Below are 27,618 nucleotides of genomic sequence, written 5' to 3'. Positions count from 1 at the left end.
ACCACATCTTGTGTTTACTACTTTACCCATTCTAGTGACTCCAGGCTCTCACATCTACTTGATATGAGGGAAGAGACTGCTTGGTAAATGGAATCACAGTTGTTTCTTAACCACATTTCTTTGACCATTGGTCAGACACAAAGATGAAATAAAAATACTATTTCTGTTTCTTTTCCTGGAGAAGTTATACAGCTTCTTTGAACCTCAGGTTTCACACTTTCACCCTGTCTTGCAAGGTTTGGTGGAGGATTAAATGAGATACTATTTGCAAAGCACTTAGCTTATGCCTGATTTATAGTCAGCTTTCAATGATAGTAGTAGTAGTAGTAACAGCAGCAACAGTAGTTCTTGTTAATGTCAGTATCAGGTAGCAGAGATCATCAGTGTATCCAGTCTGTCTGGTGCTTAGAATTACCCAAACAGGTATGAGTGGTTTTATGGAATCCTATTAATGTCACAGAATACACTTTTTTCTTTCAAATCAGCATGTTGAAGATGAGTCAAAAGCAGTAAAGCCTGGAAAACAACATTTTTCTATGCACTTCTTAAAGCATTATGTGATTTTACCTCAAAAAAATTTTTTGTTAACCCCATATACATAAAAATCAAGCAATATTATACTTTTCTTTCCCTAGGACTTTTCTAAAAGAATTGGAAAAATGCACTGAAAACCCTGAACTTCTGGCACGTTGCTTTCTCAAGAGAGTAAGTCTATGAGCCTAAAAAATCAAAATAACCATGTGATTAAAGTCAGCCCTTTATTGTCTATGTATTAAATGGCAAGGGCAAATGGAAACACAAATGGTCTAAAAACTTGTATCTGCCTTTTGAATGCAAACTGGGAGATCTTTGCAGGACTTCACCCACTGTGAACTGAGTTCACCCTGCTAGGTGGGAAGGACTGCAAGCCTGGGTTCCTGCAAAGCCCCCTGAAATGGAAGACTGGCCCCCCTGACCCCTGAGGTAGATAATCCTCCTCTGAATGACTAAGCTAACTGTCATCAACTAAAAAAGAGATGCACAAAGTGAGAGTGTGAGTTAAGTTTTATTTGGGGCAAAATGAGGACTGCAGTCCAGGAGGCAGCACCTCAGATAGCTCTGAGAAACCTCTCCAAAGTGGTAGTTGGGGAAGGTCAGTATAGAAGATTTTGGTGAAAGGAGAGTTCATTGCCACCGGACACTTATTTTACAAAACGTTTTCTGTTAGTCATGAGGAGCTGATGTCACCATGAAGGGATTTAGTGATTTTCTAGATAAGAGGAGATGCAAGGATTGGGATCATAAGATAGGTTCCTGAAAACATCTAACTATCTAAAGACATGTTCCACCAGTTTCCCTGGAGCACAGAGTGCTTCACTCTTCACAACAGCTGCAGTAGCACAGGATTCAGTCTCCACAGAGGGAGATGCCAAATGACCTTGGCAAGTGCCAATTTGTGGTTGACATTGTCTTAGGACAAGAGTCACACAGCAGGTTTAAATTCTTCACTAAAGTTGTATTCAGTTCAGTTCAGTCGCTCAGTCGTGTACGACTCTTTGCAACCCCGTGAACCACAGCACGCCAGGCCTCCCCGTCCATCACCAGCTCCCAGAATCTACTCAAACTCAGGTCCATCGAGTCAGTGATGCCATCCAACCATCTCATCCTCTGTCGTCCCCCTCTCCTCCTGCCCTCAATCTTTCCCAGCATCAGGGTCTTTTCCAGTGAGTCAGCCCTTCACATCAGGTAGCCAAAGTATTGGAGTTTCAGCTTCAGCATCAGACCTTACAGTGAACATCCAGGACTGATCTCCTCTAGGATGGACCGGTTGGATCTCCTTGCATTCCAAGGGACTCTCAAGAGTCTTCTCCAATACCACAGTTCAAAAGCATCAATTTTTCGGTGCTCAGCTTGCTTCACAGTCCAACTCACACATCCATACATGACCACTGGAAAAACCATAGCCTTGACTAGATGAACCTTTGTTGGCAAAGTAAGGTGTCTGCTTTTTAATATGCTATCTAGGTTGGTCATAACTTTCCTTCCAAGGAGTAAGTGTCTTTTAATTTCATGGCTGCAATCACCATCTGCAGTGATTTTGGAGCCCCCCCAAATAAAGTCCTACACTATTTCCACTGTTTCCCCATCTATTTGCCATGAAGTGATGGGACCAGATGCCATGATCTTAGTTTTATGAATGTTGAGCTTTAAGCCAACTTTTTCACTCTCCTCTTTCACTTTAATCAAGAGGCTTTTTAGTTCCTCTTCACTTTCCACCATAAGGGTAGTGTCATCTGCATATCTGAGGTTATTGATATTTCTCCTGGCAATCTTGATTCCAGCTTGTGCTTCTTCCAGACCAGAGTTTCTCCTGATGTACTCTGCGTATAAGTTAAACAAGCAGGGTGACAATATACAGCTTTGACGTTCTTCTTTTCCTATTTAGAACGAGTGTGTTGTTCCATGTCCAGTTCTAACTGTTGCTTCCTGACCTGCATATAGGTTTCTCAAGAGGCAGGTCAGGTGGTCTGGTATTCCCATCTCTTTCAGAATTTTCCACAGTTTATTGTGATCCACACAGTCAAAGGCTTTGGCATAGTCAATAAAGCAGAAATAAATGTTTTTCTGGGACTCTCTTGCTTTTTAGATGATCCAGCGAACATTGGCAATTTGATCTCTGGTTCCTCTGCCTTTTCTAAAACCAGCTTGAACATCTGGAAGTTCACGGTTCATGTATTGCTGAAGCTTGGCTTGGAGAATTTTGAGCATTACTTTGCTAGCCTGTGAGATGAGTGCAATTGTGCGGTAGTCTGAGCATTCTTTGGTATTGCCTTTCTTTGAGATTGGAATGAAAACTGACCTTTTCCAGTCCTGTGGCCACTGCTGAGTTTTCCAAATTTGCTGGCATATTGAGTGCAGCACTTTCACAGCATCATCTTTCAGGATTTGAGAAGCTCAACTGGAATTCCATCACGTCCACTAGCTTTGTTTGTAGTGATGCTTTCTAAGGCCTACTTGACTTCACATTCCAGGATGTCTGGCTCTGGGTGAGTGATCACACCATCATGATTATCTGGGTCATGAAGCTCTTTTTTGTACAGTTCTTCTGTGTATTCTTGCCACCTCTTCTTAATATCTTCTACTTCTGTTAGGTCCATACCATTTCTGTCCTTTATCGAGCCCATCTTTGCATGAAATGTTCCCTTGATATCTCTAATTTTCTTGAAGAGATCTCTAGTCTTTCCCATTCTATTGTTTTCCTCTATTTCTTTGCATTGATCACTAATCAGTGATCAGCAATCAAAGTTGTATTAACACTCTCAAAAGAAGAACTGTGAAACTGAAACTCTCAGAAAATATTTCTTCCATTTTATTTTCTACAACGTCAAGTACAGTGCAGTGCTCAGTTGTGTCAGAGTCTTTGCAACTCACAGACTGCCAGGCTCCTCTGTCCATGGAATTTTTCAGGAAAGAATACTGGGTCAGGTTGCCATTTCTTTCTCCAGAGGATCTTCCCCACCCAGGGACTGACCCGAGATCTCCTGTGTCTTCTGCATTGCGGGCAGATTCTTTACTGCTGAGCCACTGGGAAACCTGATCCAGATGCCCTTTACTTTCTAAGTCTTTCGCATTTCTTCTTTCTCTCCCAATCAACCTTTCTTTTCATTCTCTTGCTCTTTTTTTTTTTTAATGAGCCTGAGACAATAAATCAAACAAACATTTTTCAGCAGCTCAAAGTAGGAATAATAAGTCTAAGAGCAGTATTTGTGATAAACTGAAAGCAAGGAAATGAAAATTCCCCAGGTTTCAAGCTATTAGACACAGTGGAGAAATAGAGTCTTCAACCCTCAGAGCTTTAACCAACCTAGAAGACCCCTTCCATAGCCCTACCTGGGTTTTCCATCACAGCCTTATTATAGGTTTTTCATCCTGAACCAGAATTAAAGATACATTAAAAACTATTTTGGAGGAGATGATGGGATGGCAGAGCAGTAGGTGGACTCAGAGTATATCTCTGCGCTTGCATCAGGAATACATCTTCAGATGCAGAGGATCTCACAGAGCACCAGCTGAGAGCTGGCTGGAGTCCCTGACCACCACAAGGGAATACATAGATTGACACAAAACTTGGTAGGATGAAGGAAGGAAGGGAAAAAAGCGAAAGAGAGTGAGTAGGACTGGACCTGAACCCATGGTGTGGAGGAACTGAAGCAGGGGTGAAATCCCCACATCAGAGGAATAGTTTGGGACAAAGGGGAGGCATTTGAGGCTGTTGGAGGATGAAGCAGCTGATCTGTGAAGGTCTGAATGGAGTGAGAACCACACAAACAACCTGTGCAGCAGCCCTATATACCCCAGAAAGGGACACAGGTCTTCCAGTACGCGCAGGGGCTGGGTAGGGACTGGAGAGCAATCCCAGGACAAGGATTGCTATTGACTGTGGGAGACATCCTGAGGGGATGTGAGGGAGGAGATAGAGGAAAGTCCTTGAAGGAAAGCTGGGCAGCCCTGGAGGCAGGGTGATACTGCTGAGTCAAGAGCAGGGAGTAGCCTGCACTGTAGCCTCATCACTGTAGCCTCTCTCTCTCCCCACATATGATGCTAGCAGCTGATAGAGGAAGACCCCAGAGATGGTGGCCCTTTGAGTGCCTGCTGCACCAAGCACCATAGAAGGACCAGCCAAGGAAGCCCTTTGAACACCAGCTGCCAGAGGATAGAAAAAGGCTCTAGTAGCACTTTATATCCTGCACCTGTGGCTGCTGGCTTCCCTATACATCTGGTGCATCCAGGTTCCTTGAGATCCAAGCAGCTGTGCCACCTCCACACCCAGTCCTCACTGGGGTAGAGCTGCCAGAGGCTAGGAAAAAAAAAACCAAACAAAACCCTTAATAGTGTGAAAATCTCATGTACCCACGGCCACCAGCTTCCCTGCACACCTGGCACCACCAGGTTCCCCACAGTGCAACCAGCTGAGCCACCTCCATACCTGGTCCTCACTGGGGCAGAGTTGCCAGAAGCTAGAAAAAACCCTAATAGAGCCGTATCTCCTGCACCAGCTCCCCTGCATACCTGGTGCTTCCAGGGTCTCTGATCCAAGCAACCATGCCACCTCCACACCCAGTCCTCACTGGGGCAGACCCAAGTCCTCCAGGGCAGCCTCAGGAGCAAACTCCAGTGGATGACCCATATGCAGAGGTGGAGATAAAACCACAATTGAGCTCCAGGGGCAGAGTGGCTAAGGAAAGGATTGAAAACCTTTCCACCAGCTGTGCAAGCTGCACACTAAATCCACACGGTCAAGTAGGTAAACTCTGAGTCTTGTTGTTTAGTTGATAAGTCATGTCCAATTCTTTGTGACCCCATGGACTGTAGCCCACCAGGCTCCTCTGTCCGTGGGATTTCCCAGGCAGGAATACTGAATGGGTAGCCATTTCCTCCTCCACGGGATCTTGTCGACCCAGGGACGAACCCATGTCTCCTGCATTGGCAGGCAGATTCCTTACCACTGAGCCACCAGGGAAGTCCTATGGAATATATAAAAGGACAATGAGTGTTCACACAAAAGAAGAATCCCTAGCTCTGGCCACTGTGGACACTGGAGGCAAGTACACACAGGAATAGGGCTAGATTAGAGTCTGTACTGTCCCTACAACAGATCCAGAGAACAGATGAGTTTTGGAAGAACTCCTAGGGAGGTCGAGGTGGAATTGCCACTCTATATACATTTTCCTCCTTTCCTTTTCATCCTTCCACCTTTTCACCCTTTTTTCTTTTCTTTTTCATATTATTTCGTATTCTTTTTTAAAATTATCCCTTAAATTTTTATTTTTCATAACCTACTTTTTCCATTTTTTAAAATGTCTTAATTTTAAATAAATTCATTTTTACCCTATTCTCGATTGCTCTCTTCTTTTTTTTTTAATCCTTTTTTTCCCTCTGTTTTCTCTCTTCTTTTCCCTTTGTAAGTGTGTGAGTTTCTTTGGGTGTTCTTGGCTATTGAGTGTTGGTTTCACCTTGGCTATTGAGTTGGGGTTTTATCTTCTGTGTTGTAAGGCCTGTGAAATCTTGGTGCCACAGTAAGGGATCAGGCCTGAATCCCTGAAGTGGGAGACCTGAGTACAGGACTTTGGACCACCAGAGAACTCCCAACCCCATGGGACATTAATTGACAAGAGCTCTCCCAAAGGCCTCCATCTCAACACTAAGACCAAGGTTCACCCAAAGGCGAGAAAGCTCCAGTACCAGACACCTCATGCCAAATCACTAGCAAAAAGAAACACAGCCATGCCCATTAGCAGAAAGGTTGCCCAAAGCTATACCAAGCCCATAAACACCCCAAAACATACTGCTGGACTCAGCAGTGCCCCTCAGAGAGACAAGATCCAGTTCTGTCCACCAGAACACAAGTACAAGTCCTCCCAACAAGGAAACCTTTACACTGGTCCAACCTCATTCACAGGGGGCAGACCACAATTAAGAGGAACTACAATCCTCCAGCCTGCAGAAAGGAGAACCCAAACACAGTAAATTAAACAAAATGAAAATACAGAGAAAAATCAGCAGATGAAGGAATATGGTAAAAACCCTTAAGCCCAAACAAATGAAGAGGAAGTAAGCAGTCTACTTGAAAAAGAATACAGAGTAATGATAATAAAGATGATCCAAAATCTTTGAAACAAAATGGAGGCACAGATAAATAGACTGAAGGCATGGATAGAGAAGATATGAGAAATATTTAACCAGGACCTAGAGGAATTAAAGAATAGACAATCTGTAAAGAAAACACAATTCTGTAGCTGCTGCTAAGTTGCTTCAGTCGTGTCCGACTCTGTGCAATCCCATAGACGGCAGCCTACCAGACTCCGCCGTCCCTGGGATTCTCCAGGCAAGAACACTGGAGTGGGTTGCCATTTCCTTCTCCGATGCATGCAAGTGAAAAGTGAAAGTGAAGTCGCTCAGTCGTGTCTGACTCTTAGACCCCATGGACTGCAGCCTACCAGGCTCCTCCGTACATGGGATTTTCCAGAAAAGAGTACTGGAGTGGGGTGCCATTGCCTTCTCCAAAAAACACAATAACTGAGATTAAAAATACACTAGAAGGAAGCAATAGCAAACTATCTGAGGCAGAAAAACAGACAAGTGAACTGGGAGATAGAATAGTGGAAATAACTGAAGCAGAGCAGAATAAAGAAAAAAGTATAAAAAGAAAGGAGGACAGTCTCAGCAACCACTGTGATAACATTAAGTGTACCAACATTAGAATTATAGGGGCCCTAGAAGAAGACAACAAAAAGAAATGGTATGAGAAAATATTTGAGGAGATTATAGGTTGAGGGCAGGAGGAGAAGGGGGCAACAGAAGATGAGATGGTTGGATGGCATCACTGACTCAATGGATATGAGTTTGGGCAAACTCTGGGAGATAGTGAAGGATAGGGAATCCTGGCATACTGCAAGCCCATGGGGTTGCAAAGAGCAGGACATGACTTAACAACTGAAAAACAACAATAGTCAAGGACTTCCCTAACATGGGAAAGGAAATAGCTACCCAAATCCAGGAATCTCAGAGAGTCCCACACAGGATAAACTCAAGGAAGAAAACACCAAGACACGTATTAATTAAACTAATGAAAATTAAACACAAAGAATGAATCTTAAAAGAAGCAAGGAAAACCAACAAATACCATACAAAGGGACTCCCATAAGGCTAACAGCCGATCTTTCAACAGAAACTCTGCAGGCCAAAAGGGAGTGGCAGGAGATACTTAAAGTGACGAAACAGAAAAAACTTCAGCCAAGATTGTTCTATCCAGCGAAGATCTCATTCAGATTTGAAAGAGAAATCAGAAGTTTTACAGACAAGCAAAAGTTAAGAGAATTCAGCACCACAAAACCAGCTTTACAACAAATGCTAAAAGAACTTCTCTAGACAGGAAACACAAGAGAAAGAGAAGGCCGACAAAAACAAATGCCAAAACAATAAAGTAAATGGTAATAGGATCATACTTTTCAATAATTACCTTATATGTAAATGGACTAAATGTACCAACCAAAAGACACAGATTGGCTGAATGGATACAAAATCAAGACCCCTATATATGCTGTCTACAAGAAACTCACCTCAAACCTAGGGACACGCACAGGCTGAAAGTGAGGGACTGGAAAAAGATATTCTGTGCAAATGGAAATCAAAAGGAAGCAGGAATAGCAATACTCACATCAGGTAAAATGGACTTTAAGACTGTTACAAGAGGCTAAGAAGGACACTACATCATGATCAAGGGACCAATCCAAGAAGATATAATAATTATAAATATATATGCATCTTAATACATAAGACAAATGCTAAACTTTAAAGAGGAAATTGACAGTAACACAGTAATAGTGGGGAACATTACCCCACTCACACTGATGGACAGATCATCCAGACAGAAAATTAATAAGGAAACACAAGCTTTAAATGATACATTGGACCAGTTGGACCTAATTGATAGCTATAGGGCATTTCATCCAAAAACAGAGATTTCACTTTTTCCCCAAGTGCACATGGAACTTTCTCCAGGATAGATCACAATTTGAGTCACAAATGAAGCCTTGGTAAATAAAAAAAAAAAAAAAAAAGAATTTCAAGCATCTTTTCTGATCACAATGCTATAAGATTAGCTATCAACTACAGGGGGAAAAAACTGCAAAAAGCACAAACACTTGGAGGCTAACTAAGCAATATGCTTCTAAATAACCAACAGATCGCTGAAGAAATAAAAAAGAAATAAAAATATACCTAGAAATAAATGACAATGAAAACACAACAACTCAAAATCTATGGAATCTGTTAAAAACAGTGCCAAGAAGTAAGCTTATAGCAGTACATGCCTACCTCAATAAATAAGAAAAATATGGAATAAACCACCTAACTTTACACCTAAAGCAACTAGAAAAAGAACAAAAAACCCCAAAGTTAGTAGAAAGAAAGAAATCATAAAGATCAAAGCAGAAATAAGTAAAAAAGAAATGAAGGTGACAGTAGCAAAGCTCAATAAAACTAAAAACTGGTTCTTTGAGAAGATAAAATTGACAAACCATTAGCCAGACTCATCAAGAAAAAAGGGAGAAGACCCAAACCAATCAAATTAGAAATGAAAAAGAAGTTAAACAGACAACACAGAAATATAAAGAATCATAAGAGGCTATTATGAGCAACTATATGCCAATGGAAAACCTTGAAGAAACGAGAAAATTCTTAGAAAAGTGTAACCTTCCAAAACTGAACCAGGAAGAAATAGAAAATATGAATAGACCAATCACAAGCATGGAAGTCGAAACTGCAGTCCAAAATCTTCCAACAAACAAAAGCTCAAGGCCAGATGTCTTCACAAGCAAATTCTACCAAAAGTTTAGAGAAGAGCTAACACCTATCCTGCTCAATCTTCCAGAAAATTGCAGAGGAAGAAAAACTCCCAAACTCATTCTACAAGGTCACCATCACCCAGATACCAAAACCAGACAAAGATGCCACAAAAAAGAAAATTACAGGCCAATATCACTGATGAACATGGAAGTAAAATTTAATAAAATTCTATCAAACAGAATCCAACAAAACATTATTAAAAGGGTCATATATTATGATCGAGTGGGCTTTCTCCCAAGGATGCAAGGATTCTTCAGTACATGCAAATCAATCAATGTGATACACCATATTAACAAAATGAAAGATAAAAATCATATAATCATCTCAATAGATGCAGAGAAAGCTTTTGAAAAAACTCAATACCCATTTATGACCAAAAAATAAAACTTTCCAGAAAATAGGCATAGAAGTAATATCAGTTCAGTTCAGTTCAGTTGCCCAGTCGTATCTGACTCTTTGTGACCCCTATGAACTGCAGCACACCAGGCCTCCCTGTCCATCACCAACTCCCAGAGTTTACCCAAACTCATATACCTCAACATAATAAAGGCCATATATGAAAAACCCAGTTTTTCAATGATGAAAAACTGAAAGCATTTCCTCCAAGATTGGGAAAAAGACAAGGGTGCCCACTCTTGCCACTATTATTCAACATAGTTTGGAAGTTCTAGCTACAGCAGTCAAAGAAGAAAAGAAATAAAAAGAATCCAGATTGGAAAAAAAGAAGTAAAACTCTCACTGTTTGTAGATGACACGGTTCTCTACATAGAAAACCCTAACGTTGCCACCAGAAAATTACTAGAGCTAATCAATGAATATAGCAAAGTTGGAGGATATAAAATTAATACACAGAAATTCCTTGCATTCTTATATAATAACAATGAAAAATCAAAAAGAGAAATTAAGGAAATAATCCCATTCACCATTGCAACAAAAAGAATAAAATACCTAGGAATAAACCTACCTAAAGAGAGAAAAGACCTGTATGCATTAAACTATAAGACACTGATGAAAGAAATAAAAGACAACACAAACGGATAGATATACCATGTTCTTGAACTGGAAGAATCAATATTGTGAAAATGACTATACTGCCCAAAGCAATCTTTCGAGTAGTATAAAATCGGGTCATGCAAAAAATTGCACTAGATTCAGTGCAATCCCTATCAAATTACCAATGGTATTTTTCATAGAACTAGAACAAACAATTTCACAATTTGTAAGGAAACACGAGAGACCCTGAATAGCCAAGCAATCTTGAGAAAGAATGGCACTGGAGGAATCAACCTGCCTGACTTCAGACGACACCACAAAGCTACAGTCATCAAGGCAGTATGGTACTGGCACAAAAACAGAAGTGTAGACCAATGGAACATAATAGAAAGCCCAGAGATAAATCCATGCACCTATGGGCACTTATTTTTTTTACAAAGGAGGCAAGAATATACAATGGAGAAAAGACAGTCTCATCAGTAAGTGGTTCTAGGGAAACTGGACAGCTGTGTGTTAAAGAGTGAAATCAGAATGCTCCCTAACACCATACACAAAAATAAACTCAAAATAGATTAAAGACCTATGTATAAGACCAGAATAAAAGGTTTAGAGCTAAACATGTTTAGAGGTAAACATAGGCAGAATATTCTGACTTAAATCACAGTAAGATCCTCCATGACCCACCTCCTAGAGTAATGGAAATAAAAACAAAAATAAACAAATGGGACCTATTTAAACTTAAAAAATTTTGCACAGCAAAGGAAACTATAAACTAAGTGAAAAGATAATCCTCAGAATGGGAGAAAATAATAGCAAATGAAACAACTGACATCCAGAAAAATAAACAACATAATCAAAAGTGGGCAGAAGACCTGAACAAATATTTTCCAAAGAATACATACCAGTGGCTAAAAAACACATGAAAAGATGCTCAACCTTGCTCATTATTAGAGAAATGCAAATCAAAACTACAATGAAGTATCACCTCACACTTGTCAGAATGGCCATCATCAAAAAATCTACAAACACTAAATGCTTGAGAGGGTGTGGGGAAAAGGGAAACTTCTTGCATTCTTAGTGGGAATACAAACTGATCCAGCCACTTTGAGAACAATGTGGAGATTCCTTAAAAAACTAGTAATGAAACTACCATATGACCCAACAATCCCACTACTGGGCATATACCCTGAGGAAACCATAATTTAAAAAGACACATGTTCCCCAATGTTCATTGCAGCACTATTTACGATAGCTAAGACATGGAAGCAAACTAGATGTCCATTGACAGATGAATGGATAAAGAAATTTTGGTACATATACACAATGGAATATTACTCAGCTTTAAAAAGGAATGCATTTGACACAGTTCTAATAAGGTAGATGAACCTAGAGCCTATTATACAGAGTGAAGTAAGTCAGAAAGAGAAAAACAAATATCATATGTTAACGCATATATGTGGAATCTAGAGAGATGGTACTGATGAACATATCTGCAGGAAAGCAATAGAGACACAGACATAAAGAACAGACTTGTGGACTCAGGTGGGAAAGGAGAGGTTGGGATGAACTAAGAGTAGCACTGAAATATATGCATTATCATATGTAACATTAGATAGCCAGTGCAAATTCGCCGTATGACTTAGGGAGTGCACACCTGGTGCTCTGTGACAAGCTAGTGGGTGGGATGGGGTGAGATGTGGGAGGGAGGTTCAAGAGGCAGGGGACAGACGGATATCTATGCCTGATTCATGATATATGGCAGAAACCAATATGATATTATAAAGCAGTTATCCTCCAATTAAAAATAAATACAATTCAGAAACTATTTTGTATTCAATCTGATTAATTTCCTTTCTGAATTACTTTTATAACATTGCTATAGTGTTTTATACCATTTTACAACTTTACACTCATCAAACCACTCATATGAAATCTAGTTTCAGAATTTAGTAATATTTCACAATTGCTTATATCATTATTGCAAAGATTTATCGAAATTGTTGAATGAGAAAAGGACCAAATTCCTGTGGGAAACAAATGGATATTATCAAATAAAAATTGTCCAAATTTTAGGAAATGGTTGGGAAATTGTTAACTGAACATCTTTTCTTAGAAGACTTTCTCTCCTAAAGTTTTACAAAGCTTTTCATATCCTGACCACAAACCTGCATATAATTCTATATGATTTATGATATTGGAGACAAAATACCAGTAGTAAATTCTTATCAAGTACAAAGCTATTACTCTGGGACAAATGAAGTAATTAAAAACTACAATTACTTAATGTTTGAGAATCCTTGAGGGAATTATCACTGCTGTGCTAAGACCTGTATTTGTTAGTCAAAAAGGCAGACACATCACCTACTATTTACTATAGCAGTTTAACTCTTCTCATAATACTTGAGACCTCCACTAATCATGGATGTAATCTTTGAAATATTGCTCTAGTCAAGTGTTTTAATCAGATTGGATAGCCTGTAGTACCCAGGAAGATTTTGCCCCAGAGACCAAGCTCTATTTAGGACAGCGTTTACTTTGAGTTTTATTTGCTCTGAGATCTCATGTGGTACAAATGAAAAAGCACTGGGGTGGGACTCAGAAAACTTAGTGTTAGTTGCTAAATTGTATCCAACTCCTTGCAACCCCATGGACTCTAGCCCTCCAGGCTCCTCTGTCCATGGGATTTTCCAGGCAGGAATATTGGAGTGGTTTGCCATTTCCTTCTCCAGGGGATCCTCCTGACCCAGGGATCAAACCCAGGTCTCCCACATTGCAGGTGGATCCTTTACTGCCTGAGCCGCCAGGGAAGCCACTTGGAAAACTTAATTTCTCATCTAAGTTGAGCCACTTGCTATCAGCATGACCTCAACTTTCCTCCTCCTTGCAACAAGCTTGGTGATACCAATACGTAAAGTTGTCGTGGAAATGAAATCAAATACTGCACACAGAATGGCTCTACAAAGTAATAAGTGCTTTAACAATAGCTACCATTTGTTGAGTACTCTGAATGTACTGGGCATTTGTTGAGAGGGTTCTATACATCTCATTTAATCTCACAGCACTCATAGGAGTTGACTGCAGTTTTGAGCCTACTTAACAGATGAGAAACTGAAGTGAAGGAAGGTTAAGTAACTGACCTCAGACCAAATAACCAAATACCTTTGTTTGTAACTAACAAAGCCAAGAACTGAACCTGAGCAACAGTCTTCCCAATTCCTAAGCAATCGCGTCTCCCTGTATGAATATTTTTTAGCCTCCTGATTTATTCTATAAGGAAGTAAGGGGATCAGGCACTTTTGTATGCTGCTGGTTAGTGCCCATGTTTTCTCTAAAGAATTTTGGACTGAAGAGCAAATTTAGGTCAGTAGTGTGTTTCAGTGCTGGAAGGCATGTAATGTTCTGTCATGCTCAAAGTACAGTCAAAGAAGCAAGAAGTGAAGGCTTCAGGAGCACAGATATCAGCTCAGCATCCACCAAGAGAACACAGAAATCAACAAGGAAGTGGTCACGTGGTCATCTCTGCCGGAGCAGTGCAGGCTCTGTGGCAAGCACAGCTGCTGTGGACTGGGTTCTCCTGATGGAGAGGGTGAAGCTGGCAAACTGACTCTACAGGCTTGGGTATTCTCTCTACCTGGGATATTGGCAAATGTGTGCCCACCTCTCATGGCCTTTGATACAATGAGAATATAGTTCACACAGCACTTGGAATCCCTCTTGATCTCTAGCTATGAGACAGTGGTGTAGCTTTTCATGTCTTGGAAGTCTTGTGCTGCAGGTTGAAGGTGATGTCCGAGGCAGGGATTGCCCAGACCACTTAGTTTGTGTTCAAACTTCCACTGCCATATTTTCCTTCTGGGATGTTTCTATCTTTTAGTTATTTCTTAGGTTTATTTGCAGGGTTGGCATCATGATGACTGTAAAGTTGGTGCTAGTGGTAAAGAACACACTTGCCAATGCAGAAGACATAGAAGACATGGGTTCGATCCCTGGGTCAGGAAGATCCCCTGGAGTAGGGCATGGCAACCTACTCCAGTATTCTTGCCTGGAGAATAACATGGGGGACAGAGGAGCCTGGTGGGCTACAGTCCATAGAATTGCAAGGAGTCGGACATGACAGAAGTGACTTAGCACGCACGCACGGGGAGAGAGAAAGGAGGGGCCATCAGCCACCAGCACATTTTTGTCCAGTTTATTACTCACTGCAAAACCATTTGGGGGAGATATTAATCTGGGTATCCCAGATAAAGAGAAGAGGAGAAAGGATAAAGAGAAAATCCAACTCCTGTTCATGAATTTAGTTATTTATTGGCCAGAGTCCTAGAGCTTCTCTCACAGTACTCCATTCATATTTGTGTTGTTTATAAACCTCTGTTTACTTCCTTGTCACACACTCACTCCAACATAAGGTTATTTGTTGTACATCCCCAGTTCCTTACACAATGAAAATACTTGGGCCTATTGAGTGAATGAATAAACTGTATCAATATATCCTTTTATTGAAAAATGCTAACTAGTTAACTTGTTCTAACTTTTTCTCACCCAGAAAGAAGATCTTCAAATATATTTTAAATACCATAAGAACCTGCCCCGAGCCAGGGCAATCTGGCAAGAATGTCAAGACTGCACCTACTTTGGGGTAACACTGCATTTCTAAAGTCTCCCACAAACTCTTTTCTCAGGACAATGTTCATAGGCATCCAATTTTTAAAGATATCTAAAAGTATGAACTAGGAAGAGGAATTTGGCATTGGGATTTATGTTTATTAAAGTCTTTCCTATTTTGAAATTACACACTGGGAGTTTCAATGCTGCCCTGAGTCTCTATACAACCTATAAGGAACAGTTGTAGACTGGTGAGAAAATGGAGTGCTCTTCTAGGATAGGTTTTTTTAAAATTTTATTTATTTTTATTTTTTCCATTTATTTTTATTTGTTGGAGGTTAATTACTTTACAATATTGTAGTGGTTTTTGCCATACATTGACATAAATCAGCCATGGATTTACATGTGTTCCCCATCCCGATCCCCACTCCCGCCTCCCTCTCCATCCCATCCCTCTGGGTCTTCCCAGTGCACCAACCCTGAGTACCTGTCTCATGCATCCAACCTGGGTTGGTGATCTGTTTCACCCTTGATAGTATAGTTGTTTCAATGCTTTTCTCTCTGAACATTCCACCCTCACCTTCTCCCACAGAGTCTAAAAGTCTGTTCTGTACATCTGTGTCTCTTTTTCTGTTTTGCATATAGGGTTATCCTTACCATCTTTTTAAATTCCATACATATGCATTAGTATACTCTATTGGTCTTTATCTTTCTGGCTTACTTCACTCTGTATAATGGACTCCAGTTTCATCCATCTCATTAGAACTGATTCAAATGAATTCTTTTTAAAGGCTGAGTAATATTCCATGGTGTATATGTACCACAGCTTCCTTATAGGATAGGTTTTTTGTTGTTGTTGTTTGTTTGTTTTAGGACAGGTTTTAAAAATGGAATTAAGTCACACTTGGGGGATCCCTGGAATGATGTCAATAACCCTATCATGTACCCTTAAATAGATTCCCACACCCCAAGCCCCAACCTGAAGACAGGCTGCCTCCTTTTCAGAAGGCTGCCCCATTGTCTCCCTCCTTATGGACTTACTTTCTAAAAGAAATAAATAGGCATATATGTATACATATAACGGACTGACTTCACTGTATAGCAGAAAGTAATACAACATTGTAAAGCAATTATACTCCAATAAAAAATCCTAAAACAAACAAAAACAATAAAGTGAGTTCTTGAGAAAACAATACAGCATAAAAGAATAAGCAACAACAAAAAAAGAAATAAACAGCCTGGCATCCCTACTTGCCTTTAAAAATACTAGCCCAGCCTGTCCCCTTTCCTCTGTCGTATTTAAATGCTCCTGCTTCTGTTCTCTCTGTGTGTGTGTTGTTTTGTTTCATGCTGTTTCTGTTTGGCTTTTCAAGGTATGCCAGCGTCAACTGGGTCACAATCTCCCTCTTTTTACGTGTCTGAGAGAACCAAGTCAGAGACTTGTAAAGTACCAGATGCTGTTGAAGGTAAGTTGATGAGACAGTACTTCCTATGCTGGGAGAATATATGTAGGTGTGATGGTGCACTTTACCTTACACACATAGAATTCTAACTTCAACTTCCAAGGGTGAAGCTAGGTCTATATTTCAGGCTTTTTCTGTCCCCAGGTCTCAATCAGCTTCCTCAGTGAGGAGTAAGACCAAGGAATCATAGGGACATGGAAGCCTAGCTAGTCCAGTGTGTAGCCAGCAGAGATCTCTAAGGAGAGCCCAACTTATTGTAGCAGGGGTCCTGGGGAGGAAAGTGGGGGAGGACAAGGCCACCACATGCTGGCAGCTTAGAGAGTGGGGAGGCAGGCCGGCCACTACTCTTGGTAAGATGTTTACGGGTAAGATACCATCTGCTCCATTTTACAGCTGGGACAGGGAGCTTCAGGAAAGAATTGTGATATTGCCTGAAGTTACTGTTAATACGTTACATGTATTTAAACAGAGGGGAGAAGGCAACACTGGATTCTTCTCTCCTTCAGCAGCATCTACCTCTGCTTTTAGACTGAGGCTTTTTCTCAAGAGCAGCATAACAGGAAGAATTTTGTTCTGTGGAACGCCTTAGTGGTTCTTTCTTGCTCTGAGACCAGCACACCTGCAGGAGAACACTCCTAGGACCCCCCCCTCCACACATACACACACACATACACACACACTCACACAGAGGTCAGAAGCTCTGTCAAGGCTGCTTTGCCACATGTAAGCTGGGGGAAAGGCCCAGGCCACTCTTCCAAGGTCTGTTTTTAATTAACCTTTATAAGCAGGTCTTGCCCAGTGGCTACTCCCTTAATTTGAAAGCAAGCTATTTACTGAATACCTTCCCACGTGTATTTCTTACTTAATCCCCACAGTCATATGTGCCCAAAGGCTCTGGATTGTGAAGAAACAGAGGCTCAGGGCAGTCAAGCTATCACCAGTGTTCTGCCCTCAGGACAAGTTCCCCTCAGCTTGGCATCAGTAGGCCCAGCCTCGGCTACACCGACTCTGCTGCCACCAGTGTAGGGGACCTCTCAGGCCTTGGTTTCCTCGTCTGTAAAGTGAGGACACTCACCCTCCCACATAGGTTCAGTGAGGAGCCAGTGAGTGACACAGTCGCAGTCAAGAGCTAGCTCAGGGCTGACCCCCAGGAAGCTTCCATCATGTAATCTGCAGCTGTTGTTTCATACCCGGAGTCATTATACCAGCCTGGGAGTGAGGAAGGTGACCCTCTGATTCCCTCCCTGAGTGGCATCTATGAGCATACTTGATAAAGCATTCACTTAGGGCCTTGTGCTCCTCTGACAGCCCCATCTTTACTGTCATCCTAACTTTAGAAGTCCTACCTACTGCTGGGCTCAGTGAGGAGGGAGCAGGACCTATGTAGGGGTCTTCACCTCCTGGGCCTGGTGCACCCAATACTGAAGAGCTCAAGCTTTCCCATAGAAGCAATGTTGATGCAATAGCTAAGTCTGTACCTTCCATGGAGGATTGTAGGACATAGTGATTAGAAACACTGACTCAGGAATTAGACATCCTGGGTGTGGTCTGTCTCTGATGCTTCCAGGCTACGGTGAAAACAGGCAAATTGCTTAACCTCTCTGTACCTCAGGTCCCTCACCTATAGAATGAAGGTAGTAATTGTACTTTTCCTAGTATGCTTTTTGGGAACATTAAGTGAGATAATGCATGTTAAAAATACTTAGAAGGTTTGTTAGCTTCATTTCACTGAAGAAACAAGAGACAAGATCACTATAAAATATTCCTTGGGAGTCTGTGCAAAAACCGTGGGAGGCTACTCAAGACAGACCAGGTTATGCCATAGCTAAGCTTCTTCCTGCCTGGAAGAACAAGTGTAAACCATTGGCATGCCCGTGAAGAGAGGAAGAACTTTGGAGTGTTCTCTACTCTGAGGGACCGAGCTCATGCTTCAGTGCCTGCCTGCTAAGTTGCTTCAGTCATGTCTGACTCTTTGAGTGTAGCCCGCCAGGCTCCTCTGTCCATGGAATTCTTAAGACAAGAATACTGGAGTGGGTTGCCATGCCCTCCTCCATGGGATCTTCCCAACCCAGGGATTGAACCCACGTCAGGAGTATTCTTTACCACTAGTGTCACCTGGGAAACCCCGCTGCAGTGCTTACCGTCAGCTTATTTGGGAGAGCATGGATATTGGACCAACTGCCTCATGCCTTAGGAAGGATCATGGGATACTGGTGTGGGAAAGCTTTTTAAGTATAAAACAAAAAGGAAAAGGAATGATAGATTATACCATTAAAAACAGACACATGAAAAAATGGGGAAAATATTGTATTAGCAAGATATGTGACAAATGGTCACATGTTTAATAATAAGCCTGTAGAAATTAACAATAAAAAATAAAAAACAAGTATCTGTGAAATGCTTAATACCTTTTTCTGAGATGTTATGAAATTAAAAGTCGTGACAGAGTACATAATGTATGCAATGTCTATATCATAGCAAGTTGATTAGATAATACTAATACATTATTTATCAGCACACATTAGGCATGTGTGTTCAGTCATGTCCGACTCTGCGAACACATGGACTGTAGCCAGCCAGGCTCCTCTGTCCATGGAATTTTCCAGACAAGGATACTGGAGTGGGTTGCCATTTCCTTCTCCAGGGAATCTTCCTGACCCAGGAATCAAACCCATATCTCTTATACCTCCTTCATTGGCAGGCAGATTCTTTACCAGCTGAGCCACCAGGGAAGCCCAGCATACATTAAACATAGATGCACTAAGGAACAATAGAACTCACTTTCATTGGGCTCATGATTTTTTGTTTGTTTGTTTTTGCTATTACTTAATTTTTTTAATTGAAATATAATCATTTTACAATGTTGTGTTCATTTCTACTGTACGATGAAGTGAATCTGCTATACCTACGCATATGTCCCCTCCCTCTTGGGCCTTCCTCCACCCCCACCCCACCCCCATCCCACCCATCTAGGTCATCACAGAGCCCTGAGCTGAGCTTCCTGTGCTTTATGGCAGGTTCCCACTAGCTATCTATTTTACACGTGGTAGTGTATACATGTCAAGGAACAAAACTGGGTCATTTGTAGAGATGTGGATGGACCTAGAGTCTCTACAGAGTGAAGAAAGTCAGAAAGAAAAAAACAAATATTGTATATTAACACATATGCAAAATCTAGAAGATTAGTAGAGATGAGCTCATTATTTCTGTCAAACAGGGTAAGTGATGTATGGAAACTATCAAATTTAATGTAGAGAATTTTCCTTGCTTGGATTTTGTTTTAATAAAATATGGTTTGCAAAATGGTACATTATTTGTTTACAGTAAGTTTAGCTTATTACAAGAAAGATGATCTAGAATAAGTGGTCATGCTGGTTTCCTATGTAATCCAACTCATGTCATAAATAGACCACTGTGTAAAAAAAAATTAATAGGTGAAGGGTATAAACTTTTACTTAGGAGATGAATATGGAATTGAGAAAGTAGCATTGACATACATACACTATCCTGTGTGAAACAGATAGCTAGTGGGAAGCTGCTATATATTAATAACACAGGGAGCCCAGACTGGCACTCTGTGACCACCTGGAGGGGTGGGATCAGGGGGAGGGGAGGGAGGGGATGGAGGGCTAATATAATATACTATAATATATGGCCGCAGAGCACCAGTCTGGGCTACCTGTGTTTTTAATATATAGCAGCTTCCCTCTAGCTATCTGTTTTACACAGGATAATGTCAATGCTACTTTCTCAGTTCCTTATTCATCTCATAAGTAAAAGTTTGTACCCTTTACCAATTATATATATATACACACACACACATATAATGATATTATTGTATTTAATTAATTATATAGTTAAATATATATATAATTATGGCTGATTCACATTGTACAGCAGAAACTAACACAGTTTTCCTCCAATTAAAAAATAAATGAAAGGATGAATAAGGTCTGAAATTCTAATGTAAAACATAGCGACTATAGTTGATAAGACTGTATTGTATAATTGAAATGTGACAAGAGTGTAGGATTTAAATGTTCATAGTGAAAAAAGAAATGAAATGATAGATGTGTTATTCAACTAGGCAGGGGAATACTTTCACAGTATATACATGTATCAAATCACTACAAGACACGCTGTACCCTGGAGAAGGAAATGGCAACCCACTTCCGTATTCTTGCCTGGAGAGTCCCATGGACAGAGGAGCCTGGCGGGCTACAGTCCATAGCATCACAAAGAGTCGCACACAACTAAAGCAACTTAGGACATAAATTCCTGTCTAAGGATGTTTTCTGCTTCCTTAATTTTAGTCATTCAAAGCATCTTACCACCTTAGCTTCTCTGTTGGCTGTGAGTTGCTTCCTCCCTCTGACAGTCACAAAGCACTAGCCTGAAGTGTTTTTTTTTTTTCCTTCCTTTTCAGAGTTTGTTATTTCTATCTCCTTCATGTCGTGAAAAGTCCCTGTCTTATTCATGGTTAAGTAATGGACATTGTTACTCTCAAAATTTTCATTAAAACTGTGTATAAATCTCTTAAAAAAAAAAAGACACACTGTAAATATTATATGTCAATTATACCTCAATAAAGCTGAAATTAAAAGCAAAATAAATAATAGAAAAATGAACAAAGGAACTAGGCAGCTTACAAAAGAATAAAAGCTAATAACAAACTTTTTTTTGAGAGTTCTACCTCACTAGTTTTTTGAGAAATTCAAATTCAAAACAGCAGTGAGGTGGGATTGCTCTGTTGATTTGGCTGGCAAAACTTTTTGATTAAATAGTAATACTCCAAGTAGGCTACGGGATGGTGAAAAAAATGTTCATATATGGCTGATGGGGACATAATCCTTCTCTAACAAACTTGGAAACATGTATCACAACTCTTAACATTAACAATTCAACTTTTAGGTATTTATCCTTAAGAAAAATGTATAAAGATTGTTATTATTGTAGTAAAAAATTATTTAACATAAATATTTAACAGTAGAGGGGAATTAATCAATTATGATTTAGCTATAGCATGCAATCCTTTCTGCTTGTGCTCAGTCGCTCAATCGTGTCCGACTCTTTGTGACTCCAAGAACTGTAGCCTACCAGGCTCCTCTGTCCATGAAAATGCCAGGCAGGATTACTGGAACAGGTTGCCATTTCCTACTCCAGGGGATCTTCCCAACCAGGGGTCAAACCTGAGTCTCTTGCATCTCTTGCATTGGCAGGTGGGTTCTTTACCACTAGGCGCCACCTGAGAAGCCCATAATATGCAATACTCTGCCACAATTTAAAAACATGTTTAAAAAAAATATATTGTTGTGGAGAAATGTTCTTAATAAGTTGCTGGAAAAAAGCAGGCTACAAAATGGTGTGTCCAATGTGATTCTATGTTTGTGGAAAGAACTTTGTGCTGAATATTCCATTTACTTTTTCCCTCATACTAGTGACAAACAGACAAATTTATATACATCCTCAGTTTAGCATTGGCTGGAGATTGTTTGCACAACAGATTAAGTTGCCATTTGAGTTTTTGATTTTCAATAAGACTTTTGGGTTAATGCAGGGGCTGCTGGATTTTGAGTCTCCTGAGGATTTGGAGATGGACCCAAGTGATCTAGAAGGAGGTTCGGCTAAGGTAGTGGAAATTAAATATTATTTTATTTACTAACTGCTAATGAAGTGAATGTTAGTCGCTCAGTCGTGTCTGTTTGTGACCCCCATGGACTATAACCTTCCAGGCTCCTCTGTCCATAGAATTCTCCAGGCAAGAATACTGGAGTGGGTTGCATTCCCTCCCCCAGGGCATTTTCCCGAACTGGGGATCGAACCCTGGTCTCCCACAATGTAGGCAGATTCTTTATGGTCTGAGCTACCAGGGAAGTTAATGGTGCTTGTCTATACATGGAAGGACTTATGGTGATTTTGTATTCTTTGTGTATGATTTTTATTGTGTAGATTTTCTAAAATAATATTCATCCCGTAATTCATAGTCAGGAGAAAACAAAAAAACCTAAAGACAATTTCAAAGTGGGGATTTGTAATAGCAAAAATGGTAATATACTTTCTTCCTTCCACATAAAAATGTTTCACAGTAATACAAAAGTAAGTGAAAGTGTGAAATGCACACATAAAAGCCTGGAAGTAAATACACTAAAATTCCATGTACTGGCTATTGTAAATAGTGTTGTAATAAACACTGGGGTGCATGTGTCCATTTCAATTATGGTTTTTTTAATGGTATATGCCCAGTAGTGGGATTGTTGGGTCATATGGTAGTTTTATTCCTAATTTTTAAAGGAATCTCCATACTGTTCTCCATAGTGGATGTATCAATTTGGATTCTTGCCAAGATGGGTGGGATGGGGTGTGAGGGAGGTTCAACAGGGAGGGGACATATGTATAGCTATGGCTGATTCATGTTGCTGTATGGCAGAAACCATCACAATACTGCAAAGTAATTATCCTCCAATTAAAAATAAAATTAAAAAAAATAAAATCCTACAGTTGTTTTCCCACATGGTAGGATTATGAATGATTTATATTTACTTCTTTGTACTCCTTAGTAAATCTGTATACATTATGCCTTATTCCCTCCCAAATATGTATGTGTGTGTGTGAATTCTAAGACAACCAAGTTTCTCTTGGAAGAAGTGATGGGAAGAAACTTGTGGCTTGGAAGTGTTTTTTTGTGTTTGTTTTTTTTCCCCTCGTATGAAATTCTGATATAAAAAGAAAAACATAAGGCATGTGTCTCAAGGAGTGGTCGTTTCCATGTCCTCCCTGGTCAAAAGGTGTTGTGGGGATGGCTTAAGACTAAAAGAAGCTCAAGGGATAGGTAATACTTTTATAGCCGGGAGCAAGTGGAGCTAGCCTGGGTTACAGGGGTTTAATAATGTAGGTAAGAATGTAAAGAGCTTTAATAACATTTGTAAGAGTCCTACATCACACAAAACTTGCCCCCCATCATGCTTGTGGGAGGAGGGTTAGTGGGAAGGAGAGAGACTAGGAGCCATTGAGTCTCTGAAAGTAAGTTGAGTTTCAGGTGTTTAGTAAAGAGGGAGATGCCTGGTGTAAGGACTTTTAATCCTTTGTTAATGACGTGGTAAACTCAGGTGAGAGTCTGTTGGTTTTCACCAGGACCTGGAGTGTATTTACCATGAGTAAGAAAGTAAGAATCCATGGCATATTGTTCAGTGGAGGCAGCATGCTCCACTCCATTCATCAGCCTTGTCATTCATATCTCTGGTTCAAAGATGCTAATCTTCAGTGTTTAAGCAGAGATTAAAAAAACACACAAGCCTTTGCTTATGTCTTACAGGAGAGGACAAGAAGAAGCGGGCTTTATGTTGTGGAAACTGTTGTGTTTTTTAAAACACAAAACCAAAGGCTTTCTATTTGTATTTACCAGAAAACAGATAAATATGCTATCTAGGTAGCAGGGGAATAAAATACAGAAATCCTAAGTGAAAGACTTTCAAACTGAAACAACTATCCCTAACATGTCCTAAGTGTCACAATAGTAATCATTGGAATATTTGTTGGTCTCTTAAATTAGCTTTTTCCCCTTAATTTTGGGTCTTCATGCTGTTTGGGAGGTACAGATCACATTGGCTTACCTCTTTGGCATCTTTAATGGTGACAGAACATGGGGAGATTCAGTGTGGCAAATGCCGCCATTGTGGTGTTTACACGTAAAATCATTAGTAAACCTCCACATGGCAGCCTATTCTTTGCTTGTATAGTGTACAGATATCCTCCTCTGAAATGGTTTTAAGTATGATTTTATCTGTAAGAAAAGACTATCACATTAAATACGGGAATATGATACTCAACCTGTACTTTTCAATAGGCCCTGAGGGGTAGGGGAGTAAAAGGGAGAGCAGCCTTTTTAAAGGGCTACAGTTTTCATGCTTTACAAAAGCTCAGGATATCTCTTAAATATCCAGAATATGATGTCCATGCTTTTATGAACTTCATTCTTCATTAGTATAGTGTGCAGAAAATGTAGTCAGTGATTTTGCTTGTGTGTGTGTGTGTGATATACTTAAACCAGCAAATATCCTTAGCCACCTTTGGGAGCAAGGAAACAGGTTGACATACCTATCTTCTCAGTCACTTCCTGCTGGCTGGATCCATGGCTCCTTATCTCTGTCCTGTTTTCTTTCTTCACTTGGTAGATGGTTTACCTTTTGATTTCCAACAAGGCATTTGGTTTCCACAGAATGAGCCAAAGAGGACCAAGGATTCAGCCTTCTTAGCTGACCTACAACAGGCTTTGGCCATGATGGAGGATTTGATCAAGTCCTGTGAATTGGCCATGGACCTGGCAGCAATCACTGGATGTCCGGTATGTTCTTTAGCAAGTGTTGGGACATTTTAACCAAAGGCAGACACAGTCCTACAAATGTAGGAGGTACTGTGACAAAGTTAGAGAACTGATCTGTGGGGAAGGAATTTGACTCTGGGCAAAGTGATCTAAATCGGTCAGCACACGTGTGCTATGGGATTCCAGGCAGCACCTCTGCATTTTTAGGAATCTTGGGTTGTGGTTCTTGGGGTCCCGAATGTTGAAACTGACCCACATTCTAGAAAAAGCAGGAACTCAGGGATCAGAGCATATTGGGCAGGAGAAAGTGCTAAGGAAGTTATTTATTTTCTCACTCATGGCACCATTAAAATATCAAGAGATTTTCCTTCTTTAGCTTTATTTTCTCTGTGAAAATTACTTTGAAAATGGATCCTGAGTGAATGTCTAACCCCATTTTACATCACAGATCCAAGAAGAGGTCCAATGAGCATGTATTGTATATTCCTTAATCCATGTGCTTAAAGAAAAATACCAAAAGAGGGAGTGCTGGGGACTGGGTCATCTCAACTCTGGCATTAGAGTTAATCCCAAGCGGGCCAGACCCAGGCATTCCAGGCAAACTATCCTCTAAGACTGTATGATCTCACTGGGGCTGGGACATAATTAATATACAGCTGGCTTTTGCTGTGAAGTACTCTAGATTTTGACTCAGATGTATTTGCTGTCATTGTCATAACAAATTACCACAAGCTTGGCAGCTTAGAATAGCACAAATTTATTATCTTATCTCACCAGGCTAAAATCAAGGTGTCTGCCTTCCTTTCTGGAGGTTTTTGGAGAGGATATTTCACTTCCTTTTCCAGTTTAAAAGGGCCTCCCACATTCCTCCACTCATGGTATCTTTCTCCATCTTTAATACCAGCAACAGTGGGTTGAGTTCTTCTTGCTTCACATCACTCAGACCATCTCTTCTGTTTCTCTCCCCTACTGGAGTATAATTGTTTCACAATGTGTGTTAGTTTCTGCTGTATAGCAAAGTGAAATTAGCTATATGTATACATGTTGTTTAGTTGCTAAGTCATGTCTGACTCTTTTGCTACCTCATGGACTGTAGCCCACCAGGCTCCCCTGTTAATGGGATTTCCCAGGTAAGAATACTGGAGTGGGTTGCCATTTCCTTTTCCATGGGATCTTCTTGACCTAGGGATCGAACCGGTGTCTCCTGCTTGGCAGAAGGATTCTTTACCACTGAACCACCTAGGAAGCCCATACATATACATATACCCCCTTTGTGGTGTTTCCTTCCTTTTTAGGTGACCACAGGGCATTGAGTAGAGTCCCCTGAGCTATACAGTAGGTTCTCATTAGTTGTCTATTTTATACATAGTATCAGCAGTGTATATGTGTCAATCACAAACTCCCAATTCCTCCCCCCTCCCCTTTCCCCTTGCTGTCCATACATTTATTCTCTATTTCTGTGTCTCTGTCTGCTTTGCAAATAAGATCATCTATACTTCTTCCACTTTATAAGGACTCTTGTGATTACATTGGGCCTAACAGGTTAATCCATGATAACCTCCATATCTCAAATTCAGCCAATTAACAATCTTAATTCATTTGTCATGTAACTTAACATATTCTCAGTCTCCAGGGATTAAAAGGACACAGGCATCTTTGGGAGGCTGTTATTCTGCCTCTCACATGGGGATCAAGCATTCAAAGAATTATATTTCAGATACTTTCCTTCTCTTTTCTTCCTTTTCATTTTTGCCTGAATTTAAAATTCTATTTATTGAGGTCTGGATAGATGAAATGACCCTTTTATTTCTTTCCTTGTCAGAAATCAAACCAAGCAAATTAATTAGGGCCAAAAAATTCCTGTAATTTTTTATTTCCCTCCCTCCTGGATTTTCTCTGGCCAGCATCTCAGAAACAGCTACACTGGGTTTGCTGAGATCTGGGCAACAATGCTGTTACTGTCCCCTGGGACTCCAAAACACTCTATGCTTACTACTGATGCATGATTTAAGAGGGTATTCATGAACCATGCAGCGTGGGGCAGAGAGGATTGTTTTCTTGATAACTGTTTCCTTCTTCGGCTAAGGAAAGCCAAGAAAGCAACTTGTTTAATCATTCAGAACATCTTTCTGTTCTTTTTATCTTTGAACACATGTCAGCTAACTGTATTACATATCCATTTTCCTGAATCAAAAGAATATCCTGAAACCTGTACTCAGGGCAGGAAACTCCCAGCTATTATTCTGAGTGTAAGTAACATACAAAGAGGAAGTTATGAGAAAAGAATGATTAAAATGTGAGTAAATAGCAATCTACTCTGATTTCACTCCAAACTGGTTTGCAAATAAGATAAATGAGTTTATAGAATTTTAGAGATTTTTTTAACACCAATGCAAAGAACTTTTCTTCCCCATGTGTCCTTAGAACATACACTCTATGGTTTCTTTCTCACTAAGACTTCAACTTCCTTTACATCTAGTATATTAAGTAATGTATCTTGACAGTCTTATATAATCCTATTGAGTTATGGAAGAGCAGACATTGGATTTTTCAGCTTTCTGATTCAGAAACAGGTCCATGAAAAGAAGAGTTAACTCACCCCAATCATGTGGTCATTAGCTAGGACTATTTCTTTGATCTCTTTGCTCCCTATCCAGGGTGCCAACCTCTCAACATATTCTTCATCTGATTCTGTTTAGAGTTTACTAACAACTCAACTACTATTAACTCAGATCTAGTGATTCTGAGATTCTTTGCATCAGCTTCATAGAACTTTATTACAAGATACTTACAGTCACGTGCTGCAGGGAGAGAGAAATTCAGACCTTAACTTCTTAGTTTCTCTACTTGACA

General features: G+C 40.3%; 1 protein-coding gene across 1 annotated transcript in view; it reads left to right on the top strand.

Annotated features, from left to right (window-relative positions):
* MCF2L2 (MCF.2 cell line derived transforming sequence-like 2) overlaps positions 1–27,618 on the top strand; it is a 273,630-nt gene that overhangs the window by 204,960 nt on the left and 41,052 nt on the right. Inside the window, exons 18-22 of the mRNA XM_061166666.1 lie at positions 636–705; positions 14,924–15,016; positions 16,356–16,448; positions 22,003–22,074; positions 24,661–24,786. Of these exons, the coding sequence (XP_061022649.1) occupies positions 636–705; positions 14,924–15,016; positions 16,356–16,448; positions 22,003–22,074; positions 24,661–24,786 (454 nt within the window). The remainder of the gene's footprint in view (positions 1–635; positions 706–14,923; positions 15,017–16,355; positions 16,449–22,002; positions 22,075–24,660; positions 24,787–27,618) is intronic.

Source organism: Dama dama, chromosome 19 (assembly GCF_033118175.1).
Source record: "Dama dama isolate Ldn47 chromosome 19, ASM3311817v1, whole genome shotgun sequence".
In the NCBI taxonomy this organism is placed as follows: Eukaryota; Metazoa; Chordata; class Mammalia; order Artiodactyla; family Cervidae; genus Dama; species Dama dama.
The sequence above is the reverse complement of the archived record's forward strand: the minus strand, read 5'-3'. Positions and strand labels throughout refer to the sequence as shown.